General features: G+C 49.1%; 5 protein-coding genes across 5 annotated transcripts; 3 read left to right on the top strand and 2 right to left on the bottom strand.

Moving 5' to 3' along the window:
* Positions 1–1,912: 1,912 nt before the first annotated feature.
* On the bottom strand, positions 1,913–3,524 carry aspB (septin AspB; the record flags this gene model as incomplete). Its single annotated transcript, XM_057294316.1, is given in 5 exon segments — positions 1,913–2,573; positions 2,635–2,982; positions 2,993–3,102; positions 3,151–3,441; positions 3,521–3,524. 5 exon segments carry the CDS (start codon positions 3,522–3,524, stop codon positions 1,938–1,940), a joined length of 1,389 nt encoding a protein of 462 aa, XP_057149127.1. The 3' UTR covers positions 1,913–1,937.
* Positions 3,525–4,419: 895 nt separating this feature from the next.
* On the bottom strand, positions 4,420–7,928 carry N7519_007539 (FACT complex subunit POB3; the record flags this gene model as incomplete). Its single annotated transcript, XM_057294315.1, has 9 exons — positions 4,420–4,677; positions 4,732–4,804; positions 4,855–5,088; positions 5,150–5,281; positions 5,331–5,819; positions 5,881–6,083; positions 6,140–6,362; positions 6,994–7,301; positions 7,437–7,928. Coding segments are annotated over 9 exons (2,412 nt in total), but the record flags the coding sequence as incomplete, so codon positions are not given.
* Positions 7,929–9,342: 1,414 nt separating this feature from the next.
* On the top strand, positions 9,343–12,999 carry N7519_007538 (uncharacterized protein; the record flags this gene model as incomplete). The annotated part of the gene is made up of 3 exons (XM_057294314.1): positions 9,343–10,638; positions 10,766–12,707; positions 12,764–12,999. The coding sequence occupies 3 exons, from the start codon at positions 9,343–9,345 to the stop codon at positions 12,997–12,999; spliced, it is 3,474 nt and encodes a 1,157-aa protein (XP_057149125.1).
* Positions 13,000–13,676: 677 nt separating this feature from the next.
* Positions 13,677–16,236, top strand: N7519_007537 (uncharacterized protein; the record flags this gene model as incomplete). Its single annotated transcript, XM_057294313.1, has 6 exons — positions 13,677–13,696; positions 13,745–13,773; positions 13,828–14,028; positions 14,100–14,637; positions 14,693–15,348; positions 15,404–16,236. 6 exons carry the CDS (start codon positions 13,677–13,679, stop codon positions 16,234–16,236), a joined length of 2,277 nt encoding a protein of 758 aa, XP_057149124.1.
* A 3,112-nt stretch (positions 16,237–19,348) lies between these two features.
* gprM lies at positions 19,349–20,934 on the top strand (the record flags this gene model as incomplete). The annotated part of the gene is made up of 3 exons (XM_057294312.1): positions 19,349–19,517; positions 19,572–19,693; positions 19,780–20,934. The coding sequence occupies 3 exons, from the start codon at positions 19,349–19,351 to the stop codon at positions 20,932–20,934; spliced, it is 1,446 nt and encodes a 481-aa protein (XP_057149123.1).
* Positions 20,935–22,207: the final 1,273 nt, after the last annotated feature.

The following is a 22,207-nucleotide window of genomic DNA, read 5'->3' as shown; positions in this document are numbered from 1 at the left end:
TTTTTTCTTTCTTTTTCTCGGGACCAGTCGCTTCTGGAGCAGGTAGGTCCCAAATGTGTACCATAACAAAAACATGTTCACATCATCAACGGTCAATTGTAATGCTCACTAAAGCTTTAGTTCCTCTTCCGTGCAGCTGTGGTTCCCAGAGGTTTGGGATAGGTGTTGGGTGAATGGATGACGGCAGAAGCTATCCTAGTTGATCTGTCATGGATTGTCTAGAGTACCTTCTCCAATCAACAACCATGGCGTTTGTGTCTATCTGTTTCTTGCAACGCACTGTAGGGATAAACCCAATGAATACACGATATCACACTACGCATAAAGACCAGTCCACTTCCGCGGGCATGCGTCTCCAACATGTAGATTAGAGCAGCCATAAGTTATGAACCTTCCAAGGTTAGGAGTGAAAGGCAGGCACGTAAAAATGTGTAATATACACGATAGGAAAAAAAAGAAGCGAAAAAAGAAGGATGACTCCGGGCAGAGATCGATTCTCCCTGCCCGTCTTTTAGGAACCCCAAGGATAGAGGGAGTCTGAACTCCCTTAAGATAGGTGGTATTTGAGTTCATTTGGATAGAGGGGATCCGCAATCCCCTCCCTTTTTTGGTTCATGCGCGGCGCGGTTTGAACCGTAGACCTTAGAGGGAATCCGCACTCCAGATGAGCGAGATATCGCTCAAGCGTTTACCGCTTAGCCATACCTGCTGCGATGGATGTATGGTGGTGACGTCATATATTTAACCCCACGTGACTTCCATAACCCTCTAGCATACCACCACGATGACTACCTACATATGTACCTAGGTATATTGTACCTCGATTCTCTACCATGGTAGCTGTTTATCTTGGTATTTTAGATAAGTGAGAGCATACCTAGGTATGTCTAGTACATAATGTATTTGTCTCAATGGTGGATTTTCTCTGGTTTTGATACCCAGTGTGTACATGTATGCATATTCAATTCGGTTTGTGATGCTATTCCTCTTCTGACCTCAGGAGAACAATCTGCGCGAAGGAGGAAATAGGACCATTTGAACCTCATAGGCTAGGTTGTATGATGTTTGTGGGCAGAACAGCATTAGCTAATAACCATGTTAGAAGTCGACATCAAGGAGTCATAGTAGACTTATGCATGTATATACATACCATGCATGTTTGCCTCCGGTCTCGTTTCCATACATATGCATGTACCCTCTTCTCTTGTTATTCCTATGTATTCCTCTTCTAACAATCTAGGGTTCCGGACGGGGTTTGTATCGGTAAATGCCAACGACCTCAGGTTCTTCGGTGTATATAGCATACTCTGATGTGCATAACCCGTCGTCTGCTATATATAATGTAGACTCCCTATATTCCCCTTGCCCTCTCTCATTTACCAGTTATCCTGATGCTACAGCTGTTGATCCATACGAGTAAACACTAGTTATGTACGTAAGTAACAGAAAGTACTCGATACGCAAACTCGGGTGCAGGTGATGTCCCTTACATGCAAGCTACCGTATACATCCGACAACCATGTCTACCGTTTACTCGAACTGCACAATCTAAAGCTGAAGCGCTGAATTGACTAACACACGGACAGGCGGCGAACAACCAAATGTCCCAAACACTAAGAAAATAACGAAATGAGCGGGTAATAGGGCACACAGAAAAGTGGCAAGACAAGATATGGCGTAGCAAAAAGTACATCACAAGAAGTGAAAGGTCCCAGGCTGACCCTCGCAGGATCGTATTATCAATCAATCGGTAAGAAAAGAAAACCCCATTCTTTTTTCAGTGCGCGGGCCCATCCAGTGAGAAAGCAGTTGCGTTATGGGGACGGTAAGGGAGTGTGATGGATGACAAGTGTAAGGAAAAAAAAGGGAACGAGAGTGGGATCGGTTAGTTGCCAGAAGTAAAGGCAAAAAAAAAAGCAATGGCAGAGACATGGACATTAACGAAGCGAGAAGCCCTTTCGCTTGCCCTTCTCTTCGACGGGGCGTCCGGTCTCGAGGCGACCCTTCTTCTCCTCGAGTTCTCCGCGCTGGCGATCTAGCTGATCCTTCATCTCGCGATGTCGGGCATAGAGTTCGTCTTCGCTCTGTTTGAGCTTGCTTTCTTTTTCAGCGACCTTCTGCTGGAAGACCATCTTCATTTCGGCTTCCATCTTGGCCAGCTTCTGCTCGTGCAGGGCGCGCTCCTCCTCCTGCTTGACGGCAGGGTTGACCTCCTTGAAGACGCTGGGGTCCTGGGCGACACCCATCAGGGTGAGCTTGTCGGACCGGTAGTTCTCGTACAGGAAGTTGTTGGTGTGCTCCTTGAGCTCCTCCATGTGGGTACGGATCAGCATCTGGCGCAGCTTGACAAAGTCGCAGTGCTCCTCGTTGTCGACCTCGATAATACCCCAGGGGTAGCTACGACCACGGACGCGACGACCGTCAGCAGTGGACACCTCGGAGTTGGCACCAACAACGGCGAAGGGAACCTTGGACATGATCTCCTGGTTCTCAGCAATGGTCTCCTCATCGTCAAGCTCGTAACGGGGACCTTCAAAGATCTGGAGGGAGTGTTGTTCGATATCGGCAAGGATCTAGACAAGTCAGTATCCACAGTTTCAATCGAAAATAAGGGAATCCCCCAAAAAAACATACACGCTGCTTGAAAAGGGCAACCTCCTCGTCGGTCAAGGTATCAGCCTTGGCAATGACGGGGATCAGGTTGACCTTGGTGTGCAGGCGGCGCATCACCTCGATGTCCAGGGGCTTCAGGGAGTGGCCGGTAGGCTGGATGAAGTAGACACAGGCGTGGATGCGGTTGTCGACAATGTTGCTGCGGTTGACCTTGTTCTCGGCCTCGAGGTAGGTGTCGTAACGCTGCTCGATGTTCTCGACAATTGGGCGCCAGGAGTCATCATTGTTGACAAAGTCACCGAAGCCGGGGGTATCAATGACGCTCAGGCGGAGACGCACGCCGTTCTCCTCAATGTCGGCACTGGTCGACTGGATAGACACAGTCTTGGGGGATGATATCGGCATTAGGACCGGTGCGCTCCTTCGGGGGATAGAGCGAGGTGTTGAACAGGGTGTTCACGAGGGTGGACTTTCCGAGACCGGATTCACCTGGCGGGATATGAGCTTTGGTCATGGAATACTATCTGTCTAACTTACCGACAACCATGACATTGAAGTTGAAGCCCTTGCGGACACTCTTGCGGTGCCACTGGTTGGGCAGGTTGGCGAAGCCGACATAGCCTGTCAGCTTGCGGCGGACGACGTTCTTCATGTCGGTGGCGGCCTGAGCTGCGGCCTTGGGGTCGCGGGAGGTGACGGTCTGGGCGATACCGGAGCCCATGGGGTTGCTGCGCTCGACAAAAGGTGACTCCACGCCGCTGTTAGGCGTGGCAGAGTCCCGGGACACGACGGGAGACGCGACGGGAGAGCTGGTCGCAGGTGGCGAAGCTTCAAAAACATATCAGCATCTTGTCTGGGGAAGAGCCTCGGGATTGTTTGTCTCCTGATCATGGGCGGAATAGCTTACACATTGCGAAAGCCAGGGATTTAGGATACGTAAAACTTGTAAATTAAGATCCCCTAGATGATGAATGTCGTCAGTCGTCTTTCCTAATCTTCAGTGGGGTCGAATTGTCGCGATAGGGGAAAAAAATTCGGGGGAGCAGGGGGGGGAATGTACCTGGAATTGTTCTTTCCAAAAAAAAAAAGGGGGGGCTTGGAATTAATTGACCGGAAGCGAGAGACGAGGAAAAGAAAAGAAGATGAAAAACGAAGGAAGATGAAAAGGATGGAGAGAAGGAGGTTGACTCTACCAGTCTGGGAAAGAAAGGGGGGAGGAGTTGGTCGGGGGGGCCCAGCTATTCTGGAGTTGGTTTGGATCGACCCGCGTAGAGAAAACACCTGATGTGTTGGCTATACGAATCTGGACTATACATATATGTAATGTATCTGATTATTATTATGTTGTATATTATTTCGCTTTCTTCTATTTGTTTGCTTTAATTGCTCCTATGTTATCTATACTTCGGGTCTTTTCTACTTTACTCTATACGTAAAGCGTAAAAACACCGTTACTGACTGCAGTTCGCATGGTTCTAGGCCATAGGACTACAGTTCTATTTCCAGCTAGGAATGTGAGATTTCCTATTGGTACTGGATTGTCGGAAGCTACTAGTACATTCATATACATTCGTATACATTTCATGTGTACTTGTGTACTTGTACTTGCCAGATATCTCTTCTCCTGAGATCAGGGGTTAAGGAACGGAAAGCCCCAGAATTGGTCCAATCAACTCACGTGAGCTCCACTATATATATCAGGAACATTAACATTGGACTATATCTTGTATAAAATGCTATAAAATGCTATAAAAACTTGTATTACTAGAACAGACTTGGATATTTTGAAAAGAACTAGCTGTACATCTAAACCTTGGTCTTCTTCTTGGGACGCTCATCCTCGTTGTCGCCTCCATCAGAAGCATCACCCATCTCTTCATCGCTATCACCACTACTCTCGTGATCCGAGTCGAACTCTTCGGCCACATCAGATTCCGAAGAACCAGCAAAGTCTTCGTCAACTGATTCCTCATCCTCATCTGCCGATCCTCGATCAGGTCGTGCTTCTTCATCACTCGAGCCCATGGCATCGTTGTCAAGAGCGGCAGCAATAAGTCCAGCAGCCTAGGAGATAATTAGCATTTGTATTAACACACCAGGGAAACGGAGTTCACATACCTCTTCGGCCATCTCGTTCTTGATGCGGATGCTCTTAGCTTTGAAAAAGTCCTCGAGGGATTTTTGTTCCTCGCTGTTCATGTCAGAATATCTCCGGAAAAAGGAAAACATCGGGGCACTTACCGGTTGATGTTGCTAAACTGGTGCTCACCCAAACCACCCTTCAGACTAACAGTGATGTCAAAGGTTCGGCTGGCGGAAACAGCCCCTCCGACACGCGACATTGTGACAATCGCAATGTTCTCCAGTTGAATGTAGGTCGCGGGCTTGGGAACGAACATGAGACTCTTATCCAAGAAGTATAGGAGACCCTCGTTGGCCTTGATTGAGCACTTGACGCCTTGGTGACCGTGGTGGCTATGAGCATGTTAGTAATGGGCTACGCGAATGTTGCAAAGATAGGCTGGCAGTCACTGACCTGGAGAAATCCTTGGAAGGCATGATGACCTTCTTTCCAGATAGACCACGGAAGACCTTGGTGACGACTTGGTGGATTGGCTCTTCATAGTGCGCCTGCAACCTGTCCTTGTACTGATCTTTCAAGATATCTCTAAAAGATTGTTAGTAGGCAAAGTAGACACAAGCGCAGGGAAACTGACTCTGTCATGTTCATCTCAAGGCTAATCTCCTCGTCCAGCTTCAGCTGCATGACCAGGAAAGGATAACGGGTCTGACCCTGTCTCAGAGGGGGATCAAGACCGAGCACAATAAGAGTATGGGTATCGTCGTTCTTGGGGAGAAGGAAGAATTTCTTAATGGCGGAATATTGAATCTTGTAGTCGTATGTCTTTCCGCGCAACCGGAAGGACGATTCGTACATGTCAATATCGAAGCGACCTCTGGGGGTGAGGTGAAGAACATCCAGGAAAGTAGCAAAGGTATCGCCAGCGACATCTCCAATCTCGGCCTTGTCCATGAGCGTCTCGTAGAAGAGATTGGCAGCATTCTGCTCCTCAGCCTCTTCCTCGTTGTCTTCTTCCTCACCATCGGCGCCTTCCATCTTCTCCTTCTTCACGGCCGTTCCGGGAATGTAGAATCGCATTTCGACAAGCTCGTCAGGTCCTGCAGCAGCCTTGCGGCCTCGGTTCCTTGTGCTTCCGGGCTTTGCCACGGCATCGCTTCCGTCGCCGGCGGGAGGGAAAACTCAACGGCGACCTCGTTTCGTCCAGCCAGGTTGGTGTTTGAAATTTCGGAGTAAGGAACCTCGAAGGCGGGTCGGTTTTGGACGTTAAAGGCCAGCTCTGCTTTTGTGAATTCTGCTTTGCCCAGTTCCACCCTCGCAGAGCGTGCTCGCGGCTCTCCACGTTAATGCCGTACCAAATCTTGAATGCTTTGCTCAGTCGCTCAAAGTCCTTTTGAGTTGTCAGTTTATAGGTCAATGGTCGCAGAATGCTCAGGTGAAGTATACCTCTTGATCGAATCCATCCAGTTGGATCACTCCAGACGATCTCGATAGGATCTTCAGCTCAAAGCCTTTTGCGGCGCGACTCCATTGGGCTGCGCCAATGTTGCTGCTGTCAAGTGTGAAAGTATCGCCACCGCCGGACGGGCGCCAGCCCAGACCACTTTCAGCGAGCTTGCATTTTCCAGGCTGCTTTGAGATGTCTAGGTAGATGTTATCGAAGCTCTCCCTGTAAGATGGTCAGTGCCGGACAACAGAACCACTGCGGAAAACTCTTACATGATGGAGCTTGTGGATGTAAGACCGTGGCAGTTGAAGGGATAGGATGCAGAAGAAAGAGATTTGAAGTGGCGAGAAAACAGATGAGAAAAGTAGGTGAGGGATGAGCAGCTGGGTTGAAAGCTTTAAGATTTCGGTTTCTGGAGTTCGCGTTGCGGCGCGCCGTAGGGAGGCCAATTCAGCCCAAAAGAGTTTAGCGTTTATGCCTGAGGCGACGAAGAGCATGTATATTCTTTTTCTTTTTGAATCTGAAGGAAATCATTTCAAGTTCAACTTCGGAAAATTGGAACCAAATTTTGGATGCAAATTCAGTACGTTCTATCTAAGTGTAGAATAGTTGACTTGGTCGTGTAATTTGGAGTACTGACTCAGGTTATGTATATATGGCTCTCTACATACCATATTTCCTCTGCCGGGGCTTTCCTTTCTGAGCTGCTGCTCTTAAGAACCCAGTACAATGGTAATCTCATAGAACAATCCCACATGAACTGATAGCAGTATTGGAGCATCAAACGCCCGCATAGACTCGTTTACAATTACAAGTCACTTGCCCCACTTTAGTGCCATGACCCCCCACGAACACGAACAATACTAAAGCCAACGACTTCAATATATCAACCTCATTCCAGTGTCGACTGAACCAGTTTTCCAACTCCACCCGCCAAATATAATGGCCGCTAGCTTTCAGCGCAGATCGAAGACCTGGGAGTCCGTCTAGGCTGCGAGAATTCCAGTCTTGTTGGTATTTATGTATCTGGCCGGCACTAACCGCTTTGGCGGCAAAGTGGCCCAGTGTCTGGCGGTCTTTAAGATAGGGACTGGGTTTGTCGGTTTCAGGATCGTCGGTTAGTGTCAATAGTGGGACACCATAACCGCAGGAGGTTTGAACCTGGATATGTTGTTAGATAGAATCAACCCTTGTTATGAGTCATATCTCTATGACGCATTTGGATGCTTGTCGGTCTTGTTTTCCAAGCAACCGATTGATCATCGAGTGAAAGTCATATGAAAGACAAATGCTAACCTTAAAAACGTCAAGTTGGATGATAGCGCGCGCTCCCGCAATCGGGGTCTTCCCCATGCGCTGTAAACATTCACCAAACTCGGGCTGGTCCCACTCGATAACAGTACCAGTAGAGAACAGCCGCAAGATACGAGGAGACGCTTCGAATGAGCAGAACATCAAGGTAATGCGACCATTTTCACGCACATGCGAGATGGTTTCGCAGCCAGACCCGGTTGAATCGATATACGCTACCTGGTTTGGACCGAGAAACGCAAGGCAAGAATCGGGTAAGCCCTTTGGAGAAAGGTTAACATGTCGGCCCCGCAGAGGAGCAGAAGCCACGAAGAAAACACTTTGGCGTAGGGCCCAGTCACGTAGGTCGTCTGAAATGGACTCGTAGAACTTGCCCATGGCTACGTGTGAGTTGGTTGACAATAAGAGGTTGAGAGAGGAGTTGATGAGGAAAGCGGAGTGCATGAAAGTGAGGTGTTGCATTAATACCTCCTCGCAGCTACGTCTAATTGGCCAGTTTTGTACGAGCTCCTTCAGAATCCGAGATCCGTTACCCTCGAAGTATCTGGCGATATCGTTTATCCCGCTAAGCTGAGGATCGGTGAGCAAAAAGCGGCCATGGGTGAGCCCTCAAACAGAAAGGGAAGGCCAAGAAGTAGCATAAGAAATCCGGTTGGCAAGACAGACCTGATGAAACCAGCACAATATTCTTCACTTTTCTATTATATATAACATCCTTACTACAACATAAAGCATAACTCTATAGGCATATCCACCTATTGACCCGCAAGCCGACCTAGGTATGTACCTTTTGAGTAGACAATTTCGCTGCCTGGTACTCCGTACTTCGTATACGGATGGTATACGTTGATTATGTGGATTCCAAAGAACCAAACATCTACAACGTACGCCCCAGAGGCGTGCGTGTGTTGGATACGCAGACCGAACCAGATCGTGGAGCCCGATTCTATATTTAAGCGAAACAACGCGGGGCTTTGAATCATTTCTGCGACAAAACATCGGGATCCACTTGGTGATTTAGCTCAACGTTGGTGTACGATGCGATTCTCAGGATATATTAATACACATCGACCTACTAATACAGTATAGATAGGTGAGTACATTGTTGACAAGCATCAGAATAAATGACATTAAAAAGCACTTTCGATATATCAAAAGGGATTAAAGGGGATACCCATGGGATGACTTCACAGGAGATAAGGGCAGTGCTAAATATTTCGTACATCTTGTCATTACCGGCAAATTAGTCGTACAACGGTAGATCCTCATTCTATCGAGTCCCCCTTGCCCTAGTAATAATGGACAGTATTTGATATTAATTTGAGGGCTTGTTTGACAAACAACAGAACCCTCAATTGCAGACACATTTGCTTTTTCCTCTAGTACATCATGCTATCCTTGTCAACATCATCAAGAGACCCTTTGATATCACACATCCACGGTCCATAGGTCCCCACTATTTAGACGGGAGGCTGGGAGTGGCCATCCTCATTGGCTGTCTGTGAGTTGTGAAGTGCATTAGCGTTGTAGTCCTTGTATTTTTAATTTGGGAGCTGTAATTTAAAGTATTGCCGTTTCAATTTCGAAAAAACAAGACTGGGTCTTCCCCTGGGTTCCCTTCACCTTCATATTCAGTCATTCGTTGATACTCAAATGCAGTGAGGCTTCGGTCTCGAGCATGATTCATTCATTTACATTCCTTCGCTTCTAAGTTCTTTTTTTTATGCCACATTCTTTATCACGTTCTTTTCACCACGCGTTGCGGCCTGACGGCCTCCCTGAATTCCTTGGACAGCACAGCCCTGTCTAGTCTTCCCACACTCGCTTCAACCATTCCAGCCACTTCAACTGGTCAACTACACTTCTCTTGCCCGTCGTCGCTCCCACGACAATGAGGATCTCTTCATTGTTTGGGCCCGCGGCGGCCGGCTGGCCCTCGCTCCTCGCGCTTTTACCAACTCTCAACGCCCTGTCATTCGAGTCGGTCTCCGTTCCGGAACTGGACCTGAGCTCGCTGGGACGGGTATCAATTACTGGTGATTTTGATGGCGTTTCCCTCTATCAGTATAAGGAACAGACCGAATCAATTCCTGATGGCACCCAAGCCCTCCTGACCCCGCTACCGAACGGCATTCTCACAAATCTTTCATCCGCCGATGCGCAAATCATGGCAATGTGCCCTTTCACTCAAAAAGATGGAAACTTCGCAGGGATATTTGTCGGTGGTAACTTCACCAGCCTGGGCGGAGTTGATTCACCCGGTGCTGCTCTCTTCGACCCCAATACCAGCAAAATTACTGCCTTACCGGGCCTTTCGGGCTCGGTAGCTGCCGTGACTTGCGATCAGGACACTAACCGCGTCTACGTTGGAGGAGAATTCGCCTACGACAACACGACTAACGCCGTCGCATGGGCGCCGGACGATGGCTGGACTGATCTCCCGTTCAATGGCCTAAATGGCCCAGTTAGCTCGATTTTGAAGGCTGACAATGGTCATATCATCTTTGGAGGATCATTTGACGCCCTGGGAAACAGCACCAGCTCCTCGAACGAAAGACAAATTCTCAACCTCCAAGATGCGACCATCACATCCGATGCAGACTCACCTCTGGACGGCTACTCCGATCCTCGTAACATCATTTGCTCGACAGACGGGAAGGCTGCCAAAGGCAAGACCTATCTTCTACACGACTATGCGCCCGGATTTTGGAGAGCAGACCTCGGATTCGATTTTTTCCCGACTAAGATTCGCATTTACAACACTCATCTGGATGGACGCGGCACTAAGGAGTTTTTATTTCGAGCTCTCCCCGACAATGGTATCATGAATCTGACTTACATCGACGAGTCAGGAAAAAAGGCCAGCTGCGACTCGTCCTGTCCGCTTTCCAGCGACACGAATGAAACATACCGTGAATTTACCATGGTTAATCCCGTTGGTATGCGGGGTCTCCAGATCGAGGTTCTCAGTTGGTACGGGCAAGGAGCTGGCCTGAACGGCATTGAAGTCTTCCAAGATCAAATTCTAACATACGCTATCGACCAATACAACGAACCGACATGCTCGGGCATTGAATACCCCGCCAAGTCAACGCGCACCGGCTCTTGGACCGTCGAGTCTGGGTATGTGTCTGCAAAAGTGTCCGACTCTGATGCCTCAACTACATCCGTCACATTCGAGCCTGACGTGAAGAAATCCGGCAACTATACCATCAAGCTATATACTCCCGGCTGCAGCCAGGACAACTCTTTGCAGCTCACGGGGCATTGTTAATGTCACGGCTACCCTTTCGAGTGGATCTGACTTTGACCAGCCCGTTCCGTCATATTTCTCCCAGACCAACCGCGATGACAAGTATGACGAATTCTACACTGGGTACGTTGACGCCAACAGTGACTCCTTCCGACCAAAGGTTACCCTGCGGGCCAAGGACGGCCAAGGGGATATCACCATCGTGGCGTCTCGTGTCCGATTTGAACTACTCTCCAGCACTGGTGGTCTCAATGGACTATACGACTATGATCCGACCTCCAAGATTGAAACCTCGGATCTTACAAAGTCGGACATCAACAAGGCGGGGACTTCACTTGACCATAACGCAACAATCTCAGTCATCAAGGAGCATGATGATGTGATCTATGTCGCTGGTAACTTCTCCGACAGCAAGATCCACAACATCATGTCGATCAAGGATGGCAATATCACAGCAATGCCCGGTTCTGGATTGAACTCTCCAGTACTAGCAATGACCACCCTTGACAATGTCCTGTATGTTGGAGGTCGCTTCACCGATACCTCAGACGCAGGTTCTAAGGGCCTCCAGCACGTTGCGGCATACTCATACTCTTCCAAGGAGTGGTCACCCCTGGGTGCAGGCCTGAACGGTCCTGTTAGTTCGATCTGGGCTGTTGAATTGAATGCATCAACTGCTATCAACGAAACAATCATTGCTGTGAGCGGTGATTTTGATCAGATCATTGCTTCCAACGGGAACCCCGCGGTATCCGTTGCCGGTTTCGCCATGTGGGTTCCTTCTCACAAGGACTGGCTCCAGAACCTTAATGTTACACAGATGCAGTTCGGTGGTCAGCTCTCCAGTGTTGCTTCGCACAACGATACGCTCATTTTGGCAGGCAATCTTGCCACCAATGGTATCATCGCTGGCGGTGCGGTGTCACTGCTAGATTCCGATGATTTGCAACTCATTCCTCTGTCGATGAAGATCAACCGCCAAAAATCGAGCACTGGTCTGATCACTGGTGCCTATGATACCGAATCGAGCCGGAATCTCACTATCTACGGTGGGCATTTCGCTGCCGCTGGCAGCAATGGATCAACCATTGAAAATATTGCCATCCACAACGGTACCGATCAGAAGATTTCAGGTCTACCGCAAGGCGCCGACAGTAACTCAACATTTGTTTCAATGCTTGTGCACAACGACACCCTTTATGCGGGTGGAAACGTCACCGGAAAGATCGATGGTACTACTCTGCAAGGTCTTGTGGTTTACGACCTGGACAAGAACGAGTTTTCACAGACTCAGCCGGCTTTCTCGGGCTCAGACGTCTCAGTCAATGCTATTGTCAATCGACCGGGTTCGTCTGATATCTACTTTGGAGGAAACTTCGAAGGTGTCGGGCAGTTGCCATGTAATTCCGTCTGCTACGTTGATTCCGCCACCGGCGAATGGGATCAACCTGGCTCGTCCTTAAGTGGCACCGTGGTTGACCTTCATTGGGCTAGTCAAAAGACGCTGATGGCTGTGGGTGACCTCCAGGTCGGCGGAAACAAGACCGCAATTGCTACCTACGAAGTCAAATCCGAAAAATGGACTTCTTTCTCTGGAGCATCTCAGTCAGATCTCCCCGGGAATGTGACTACCTTTACAGCTTCTAGCGCAGATCTGTCAAAGTTCTGGATCGGAGGTACTGCGGCCAATGGCTCGGCCTTCTTCTTGAGCTACGACGGTTCCAAGTTCCTATCTCCCGGAAGTCTGTTCTCCGAGGGCACAGTTATTCATGCTCTAGAGGTTCTTCCTGTCCGCCATGACCATTCTGCAGCCCCTCTGTTGAGCAACGAACAGACCTTGTTGATCATGGGTTCGCTTGTGATCCCGGACTTCGGACATGCATCGGCCGCGCTCTACAACGGAACCCATATCACTCCATTTATCCTTTCCCAGCAAGCTGATGGCCAACCGGGCAGCATGTCGAAGTTCTTCTCCGAGAACAAAAACCCTTACACCACCAACAGTGAGTTTACCTGACTTTTGTTCTTGACAGGAATCAATACTGACTTACCAACGTAGAAAAACATCACTCCAATGGCATTGCAGTCTTGGTCGCTTTCTGCTGCGCTCTGGGCTGCGTCTTCCTCATCGTGCTAGCCGGTGTCATCCTGAACAAGGTGCAGCGCCGCCGCCAGGGCTACGCGGCTGCCCCTCAAACCTTTGGCACCGATCGACCATCCGATATGCAGCGCCTGCCGCCCGAGTATCTCTTCAACTCGCTGCATCAGTCCAACCCTGGTGCCCCGGCCATTTAATGCCCCTTCTCACTCCAAAAAAAAACACACTAAATCCCTTTGATTTGCTTCGAGGCTGGCGTTTTTGTTCTATCGTAAGCAACGTTGCTATACCCAGCCATCTTTAATGTCTTTTGTTCCATTCGCTGTGTTTGTTTTCGCGCCGGCCATATCGCGATTTATCTTCAATTTTTTCCCCCTGGCTCCTTGCTCCTGGCACATGTGCCCGATACAATCTTTCAAAGCTCCTTTGTGAATACGCCTCTGTGTTGATGTACCATATGCTTTTCAGCGATTTATTTCTCACTTGAGTGGATGTGTGTTGCTTGGGAGGTTGGAGATATGTAGATAGCCACGTTTTGTTCGTGGACACGACAATTAATACAATACCCTTTTGCTGATGAATATATTCTCAATAAATACTATTGTACTTCGTACTCCGCACTATACTAGCAATATCTAATTATATCCCCAAAAAAGCATAGCCCAATTTCCACTTAATATAAACCACGCGTCCACATCTGAGCACCTGACCTCGGGAGCACAGCCCTGGTCTGAGTCAGGTTATTTGTGTGGGGGCCCCAGGTCACCTGCTCTCTCCCCGCAAGTCGATCTCCAGGTTTTCGTATCCCCAAACTCAACCAACCACTTTCTCTACTTCGGATGTTGTTACTGCATCGCATTCATGCCATTTCGGTATGCGATCACGAACCGGCTGGTAAGTTTATACGCCCAATAGGTGTGGTCCATTGCTGACGCGACCCAGCTTAACGTGTCGAACACGAAAGCTCAAATGTAGGAATCTGCTCTCTCGACCGTTTGATTGCTTGGCGGCTAAATAATTCATAGGCGATGAAGAGAAGCCCGAGTGTTCACAATGCCGCAAAGGCGGCCGAGAATGCCGTCCGAGCGAAGGTGTAGTTTTCCGCCATCAGCAGAACGCGTCGATGAACCGGAACTCCCCAGATGGTCGTGGCAGTCTCAACGGGTTCTATTCGTATAAAAACACGTTTGACAAGGATAGTGTGTGGCTGGATGTTCCCAAACATGGTACGGCACCGCTGCGACATATTGTTTCGATTTTGGGATTCTTTTTGGACGGTAGCTCATATCCTCTGCAGTGATCTTCGTCGACAACTCCGATCCATACGCCGACGACCTCGAGTCCTCATTGATAGACCCGGGCAGCGCAGCGCAGACAAACTCTCCAAATCGCAGATGGGGTAGTGGGGACTCTCGAACGAGTGATGCCGAGACGCAGGGATTAGAAGCCTTGTCGGCGGTCGCAACACACGATCGCTTCCCTTTTTCTCCCCTAGACCATTCGGTCTCCGATAGTACCTCCTATACCTCTCCAAACCCACGGCAGAGTGCCGCTATACCCCCGGCCTCGCCCTCTATGTCGCTGTCATCCACCAGCAACAATACCAATATTAATTTCCTCCTTAACCCCTCGCAGTCGATGTCTCCCTCCATCGACCCAAGTATGCAGCTCCCTGATCGGAACACTGCGCTTCCATCAAGACCGGCAATTTCGCAGAGAAGCTTGAGCCATATGAGCCACATGAGTCTCATGAATCACGCACCAGACGACAATGCAGAGAACGATTTCGAGACTGCTTTCTTTTTGCGACATTACTCAGAAGGACCGGGTCTGTGGTATGCTTTCTTCCTTCTGCTGACGTGGAACCATGAGTAACGATGATGTCTGCAGGATGGATCTCTTTGATCTAGGGACATATTTCGCTTCATACGTGCCAGTGCGAGCAAGAACCAACCCGCTTTTAAAATTCGCCGCCTGCGCATATTCCGCTAAACAGCTGGGCCGAGTCAAAGGTGCCAAGGCACCGGTGGGCGGAGTCTGCACCCAGCAAGCTGCCATGGAACTGTGGCCTGATAAAGACCCTGACTTCGCATGGTATGGGGCAAAGTATTATGAAAAGGCCATCCAGCTGTTAATGAAGGAGCTGCAACCTGACGCAGAGGGTCCACCTCCATTGAGCACCCCAGAGGCTTTCGGTCAATGGCAGGCTGCCGAGCTTTGTGTAGATTCGGATAACCCACGTAAGCGCCGCAGACGGGTTTCTGATAGTCGGCTCACGCATGGAGTTCATTCCGATGAGGTGCTCGCGGCGACGGCCATTTTGTCCGTGTATGAGTTCCTCGATGCCGCAGGGCCTGCGTGGAACCGTCATTTGAGCGGCGTGAAGTCATTGCTTGATGTCGCTGAAGTGGGCATGATGCCTCTCGAGCAGCGTCCGTCTCCGGGAGAGAATTCATATCAGACACAGACACCTAAGAAGTCGGGTCTTTCTAAGGCTCGGAAGGCGACGTTTTGGAATTTCGCGCGGCAGGACTACTTAGCTGCCTGTAAGTGTTTTCTCCGAATGAGTGACGCCCCCAAGACTCCGCTGACAGAAAGAAGTTATCAATGAAAGCCATACAAGGCTGAACACCGACGACACAGTCCTGTGGACCGAAGCAGGTCTACTCATCGACAATGCGGGCTTTGTCCGCCCCAGCAACACAGGCGCAGCAGGATACCCGGAAGGCGAAGACGTAATGAAAGAAGATCTAATCAGCAACGGACTAGTCTGGATAGTGTCCAAGATAGTCAATTTCATAAGCTCTGGCGACAACGTGCATCTAACCGACCACCGACCCGTGCCAGGACCCTTGGCCGTCTCGCAACAAGTCCTCCTGGAGCGGTGGTACAGGCTCGAATCCGAGCTTGATGCATGGTACAACGGGGTCCCAGAGACATTCCGGCCCTGCGCACGAATAGACTCATCCAAGCTCGGACACCATCGCCCGCCCAACGAAATCGAAGACATCTCCACCCTCCAGGAAATCTGGTACAGCCTGCCCATGTGCGCCTCCGCTATGCAGCATTACCACATGGCACGTATTCTGTTGCTCATCAACAAGCCGCACGAGTCCACCAGTCGTCGGAGCACGATCACGCTTCGTCTCCAGTCATACCGCTCCATCGAATCTGAGATTGCATTCCACAGCCGCGAGATCGTGGGAATCGGTCTCTCCCGCCCGGACGGAAGTGTCAGGATCAACTCACTGCAGCCGCTCTTTGTTAGTGGGCAGTGTCTGACGGATCCGCGTGAGCGCCGCACTACCGTGCGCCTGCTGAGGAGTATCGAGTCGGATCTGGGCTGGGCAACTGAGTATCGTGTGCAGCAGTTGCTGAAGGAGTGGGGGTGGGATGAGAGTTCGACCCTGTCGCCTGGTTCTTCCGGTTCCTGAGACTTGAAGGTATCTTGTTTTTCACAAGATACGGTTAGAGTTGAAGGGTTGGCGCGGGCTCAACGCAACCACCCTCATTGTATAGTACCTGGACCCTCTTGGTCGGACCTGTATTGGATCCGATGACATCATTTGAGGGTACAGGAGTGAACTGCGTATTTGCAGAGTAATGGGCCGGCTGTCGAATTGTGACCATGCATTCCAGTCCCGTCACCAACATCATGCCATGCCATGCTGAGAATCAAGCGACAAGCGACTGGGAATTCTCATTCATTCGGGGGATGTGTCCTCATGGTGTGACGAATGCCAGAGACATGAGTAATGATTGTTCATGATACCCCCGGGGCCGTGGACCTCTTATAGTAATCATAGTATAATGCAGCCCTCTGTACAATGTGCAAGATAGGTATAACCATAAAGTGGGCAAATGGAATCTAAAGAAAAAGAGCACAGGAATATTAGCAAATTTAGGGTCGAAAACCTTTCCTCATTTGATTCTGCAGGGTTCGGTTTAGTTGCCTCTGAGTACTGCACATGAGACAACATTCTCCATATTATCTACGGAGGACATGTAGGGTATACTCCAGTAATTATTCGAACTTATCTCTGATTCGATCAATACCGACCCCATACTCCTTGTTCTTCAGCTTTGACAATTTTAATCATAAAAGAATGGGAATACCTACGTAAGCCCTGGTCAAAATACCTCGGGATACCAAGTATCACTAACACCAACACACCAAATATCAAATATCACCAATCTCTTCCTAATCTCTTCCTCTACATAACCTTCACCGCAAACCCACTCCAGCCCTAAAACCAAACCCCAGCCCCCAACGTTGCAGGTTTTCCGTTGCCCATTGTGTCACCGAATCCACATGCCCCCCACTGATTTACCCTTCTGGGGTTCCGGGGGCAACTTATCCGAACCACAACGCTCCAGATCCGACATTATTCAGGATCTATATTGTACCCCGACGAGAATATCTCGGGTTACTTCCGTAGGATTCGGGGATCATTTTCGGAAAGGAGAATGGAGAATGGAGAATGGAAAGTTTGGCGGGGCGGAATGGCGGAGGGGCTCGAATTCGAATTTAAGGTGGCGGGGGAGATTAGAGATTTAGTTGGAGATTTAGTTTGTGGACTAGGGAGCTTGAATACGATGTAGTTTATAGGAGTTTGGGTTTGCGATAGTTATGTTGATAGTTAGGGGTTCATTTATGTACTCCATATAGAATTTGGCGCACTAATATCTGGGGTTAAGCGCACCTTGAATCCACGGATGTGGATATCAGTGAGCTTGTGTCTGATGTCTCTGTTGAGTGGTTTACATGGGTGGGAATAGAACGAAGTCGGGAGTTTTGAGAGATGTTTATTTAGTTTTTGATGGCAGCAGTTGGCCTGTTTGTATTCCGGAAGAATGAGGGTTATTTCTGTGTCAAGACTGTTCTGACTTGCAGTTTCTTTTTCTATCTTGTGGTATAGGATTGACTGTGAGTTGGGTTGATGCGGATAGGAAGAATAGCGAATCGGATAGCTCTAAGCTTGGAGCTAGCAGACATCATGTAGAATATATGGACTATAGGAAGAGTCCGAATTAAAAAGCTGGGTAGAACCGAGGTGACAAGGAGAACTAGGCTGTGATCCAATGTGCACATTTAACTGACTCAGAAGTCAATGATTGTGATCTTCATCGAGAGCGGAAGACAAGTCAACGTTTGAGTGGTTTAAGAGTTGTGGCTGGCGCTAAGTGCGATGATCACTAGAGGATGCGGTGTGATCTGGGCATATAAGGACTCCATACTGCGTAAATATGAACATCTTTCCTCTAGAGGGTTTTAGAGATGGACAGTGGGACTCCCTCAATATTGGGCCACATTGTATCCACACATTAGGTATGGATGCCCCTTCTACATTATGTAATTCTGTCAGTTTAACGGTGTATTTGGCAAGCGGTATACTTAATAGGCAGGCGGTATATGTAGATATCGGGTTGGCCCAATATTTAGGAAGTCAGCTGATCTATCCACGAATGAGATCTAATATTTAGGTACAGCATCAGGATCTGAACGAATTAGTGTGGATGAGGATTCCGGGACTTTTACATGCAAATCACTTCACAACTTCGCTGTGATAGATCGTCTGGCATACAGATATATATCATAAGAACACTGTCGGCCATCCGATTGGATTTATGAATGACGAATGCCGGTGCTGATCACAGCGGTAGGTGGGTTAGCAATAATGATTGGGTGGATTAACGCGTGAGCTCTAGAGAAGGAACGTTATTGTGGGTGACACTGCCCACTCTGGCCACTCTGTGCTACGAGACACAGAATTTGATCTCCAGGGGTAAAAAATGCAACCGAATCATGAAGAGGCGAGTGCTTGGCAGACCTGCCGTCAGCTTGGGGCTGGACATTTGCTCGGGCTGTCAGCTGTGTACTTCGTAATTTATGAGTATTTACTCCGTACTGCGTATGGAGCAGTGTAGATGCATACTTAGATCTATTAATTAAATCTCGATTTAACATTAGCATTGTCTCCATTGTAGGCTGAAAAATAGTACAAAGCACTAACCACGGAAAGGGCTGAGCGAATTATATTAATTATTCCACAATGTAATATTATACCCGAGATACACTACACGGAGATCTACTCCGTACTCTACAGGTGTTTAGCATTTAAAGGAAGGTGCATTACGAGTCTCGGGTTACCGTCCAAGGTTGTTATTATGACTTATGGCCTTCTAGATACGATCCTCGGTCAGTCATTTTCAAAAGGTCTGTGTACTCCGTACTGTGTACTGTGTATTCCGTACTCCGTACTGTATTTTATCCCCGCTAACCGACTTTGCCAAGACCGAATTGAGTTCTGGAGGACCGTGGGTAGGACTTGAGTGCCTCGTGTGCCGGTGGGGCAAAGAACGGGCCTTGCAGACTATCCAGTCCACGGGTATGATGGAGTACGTACCGTACATCGTACAAGTACAATTGTATACCCCCCCTTAAGTTCTCTATTTCTCCTGTCTTTCTCTTCGACTTATACTGTTCCTTTGCGATATCGCGCTGGCGCGTTACGGATTTGCGCAGGATATGCATATCTCGCCATCATGGAGAACGCCCTAACTGGACATTGCCCGTCTCCCTTCCTGCAGGAGACACTATTCCCCGCCGCCGGGGGATTTATCGATGGTCGTTATTGCCAGAAGGTCACTCTCGGCAACAGCACTTTGTCCTGTTGCTTGCCATGTCCTCTTGCCGAGTGGAGATATGACTCTGGTATGTTTCTGTGATTTCCAAGTCTGTTTCCAAAATCTAACGTGGTTACAATAGACTTGGGAAATACAATTCATGCCACGAGTTGGATCAGTGTCGCCATTCTCCCTCTTTGTATCTTCTTGCTGATTTCCTACGCCGTACTACCTGTCAAATGGACTCACCGTCATTATCTGAGCGTCTGCTTTACGCTAGGAATTTGTTGCATGGAGGCAAGTTGGATGCTGGCGTGTGCTGCGGACCTTCATAGCTAACTCTAATCTAGCTCGCCTTCATCATCCCGCTCGGCGCCAAACCAGACCAATGCCACAATGCAATCACCCCCAATGATATGCGCTCCGACCTTTCCTGCGCCTTCTCCGGATCTTTGCTGTTATTTGGGGGCTGGCTAGTGGTCATATGGAGTTTCATCCGCACAATGGCTTTCCACTTACAAGTATGCTGGGAAAAAGTTCTGGGACCGAAGTTCATGTGGGCAGCCTTTGTCTGCGGATTCGGAATCCCAGCAATCGGACTGACGGTTATGCTGATCTTAACGGGAGTGTCATTCCGATTCGGCGATATCTGCCATATTAACGTAAACAACGGACTATACGACTACTGGATCCCAGTCATGGTTTTCGCCGTCGCAGCTCTCTTCTTCCAACTATCAACAATGATCTACTGCATCCACATCTACCTCCGCTCCCTCTTCGACAAATCCGCCTCAACATCAGGCAGCTCCGGCGCGAACCTCCCGTCGTATACGGCTAGCATCGGCACCGTGACAGCCCGACAAGCCTACCGGCGTGTGCGCCGCGTCCTTAAACTCCAATGGCGTGGTATCGCCCTCACATCGATCATCCTCGGCAACGTAATCTTCTTCGCAGTCGTCTTCATCAACCTCGACAACGCCGTCGCGCCAACCGCAGAAAACGTCAAAACCGCAGGCCCTTGGCTAATGTGCCTTGCTGAAACCGGCAACAAGGACCTCTGCCGCGAATACGCCTCAGCCATCGGTCCCAACGAAGCAACCCTACTAGCAGTCGTGTTTTTGCTCTCGCTCGTCGGCTTCTGGAACTTCATCCTCTTCGCCCGTCCATCCATGTTCGCCGGCTGGCTGGATCTATTCCACCGCAAAGTGACACGTCGCCACGAGTTCGTCTCCGCGGATGCGACCACCCGCTACGCCGACAACAAGGGCTTCGAAATGCTGACTACATCCGTGAAATCACCCGATGCGTTCATGCGATCGCCAAGCCCTTCCCGAACAGGACCAGACCGCAACGCTTTCATGCGCTCACCGAGCCCTACACAAATGGGCGGGTCTGATCGCAGCGCTTTCATGCCCTCGCCGACGCCTACGCAGACGAGTGGATACGGCCGCAGTCCGGTTGCCAGCCCCAGTCTCAGGCTCCGAGCGCAATACTGTTACTCGTGAGGCACGCTATGTGCGTCCCTCGTTGAGCTTTTCCGGGCCTAGGCCGCCTAGTGCACGCGAGTGGGATCCACAGTCTTCGTTTGCGCCAGGGTACGGGCGAGAACGAGTGTAATGTTTACTGAAATACGTTTTTATGTTTTGCCCCCTCTTTTTTATTTAATGTTCAAAAATATTTACTGGGGTTTTATTTCTGTGCTTTAGCCTATACCCTATTCCCGTTTCCGAAAGATGGGACGTTTACAAAAGGGATGTCCCAGGGGTTTTTCTCGACGGTGTTACAGGGACGTCTCACCATTTCCAAGTTAGGCGTTCATGATTTTTGCAACTCCAACATGTATGTATCAATGATGTATGATGTGCCGATTTCATGGTATCCTCACTTGGTATACGATATAACTCTATTACAATTTATTGGATGGGCTCCACATTAAATACACTTTCCATATCCCGAAACTCGCTACCAAGTACATCCATGGATTGTCCATTGGGATCTCAATGGCGATTCACTTTGCACCCGTCCCAATCTTAATTCCAATCTCAACCTCAACCACGATAATTCAATCGGGTTCGGTATGCCCGTGATCAGACGGTCACTAAATATGAAAATACCGCATACGCGCAAAAAGTGGTCCCACAAAGACGGCCCCAACCCGTCCGTATTAGGGTACCACTAACAATACCGGGGGCGAGACTAATTCCCCTGCACGGGATTACGCACTCCACCTTTTCCCGCAGGAACGGCTGTTTTGCCTCGTTAGGGCTAGTGTTTCGATATAGTTTCAGCCTGGAACGCGTGTATCAATGAATTAGTACGGAGTATTACTGCATACTAGTACTAGTAGTAGTACTCCGTAGTAGTATTTCCAGGGTTGGTGTACTTTACGGAGTACTACCGGCTAAACGTGAGAGCGTTATTACTATATTAGCTAAACCCGACTGCACACTACAGTAACAAACACCCCTGTTAGACTTTCAGAGAACCCTTCTAGATCGTTGCTGGATGCATCGGGTGGAAACTCCGCGAGTATGCCGCTCCCTGGCCCAGGAGATTTAGTGATTATGTGAGATTGCTTTATTCCGATTTTGGAAGGTTGTACCTACATAAGGGCATTCTTTAAATTGCGAGGCTGAATGGACGTCTTTTTGGTATTGTATTTAGGTGACTACATACTATGTACTCCTACACCGGACCCTGCATAGACATGTATGGAGGACAGGGTCTGGGGTCGGGAAGTTAATTAAATTGCGTACATTGGACAGGGTATGTGATAGC

The sequence above is a fragment of the Penicillium mononematosum genome (assembly GCF_028829835.1).
Source record: "Penicillium mononematosum strain IBT 11891 chromosome Unknown utg000003l:1.0-8172316.0:1.0-8177699.0, whole genome shotgun sequence".
Taxonomy (NCBI): Eukaryota; Fungi; Ascomycota; class Eurotiomycetes; order Eurotiales; family Aspergillaceae; genus Penicillium; species Penicillium mononematosum.
The sequence above is the reverse complement of the archived record's forward strand: the minus strand, read 5'-3'. Positions and strand labels throughout refer to the sequence as shown.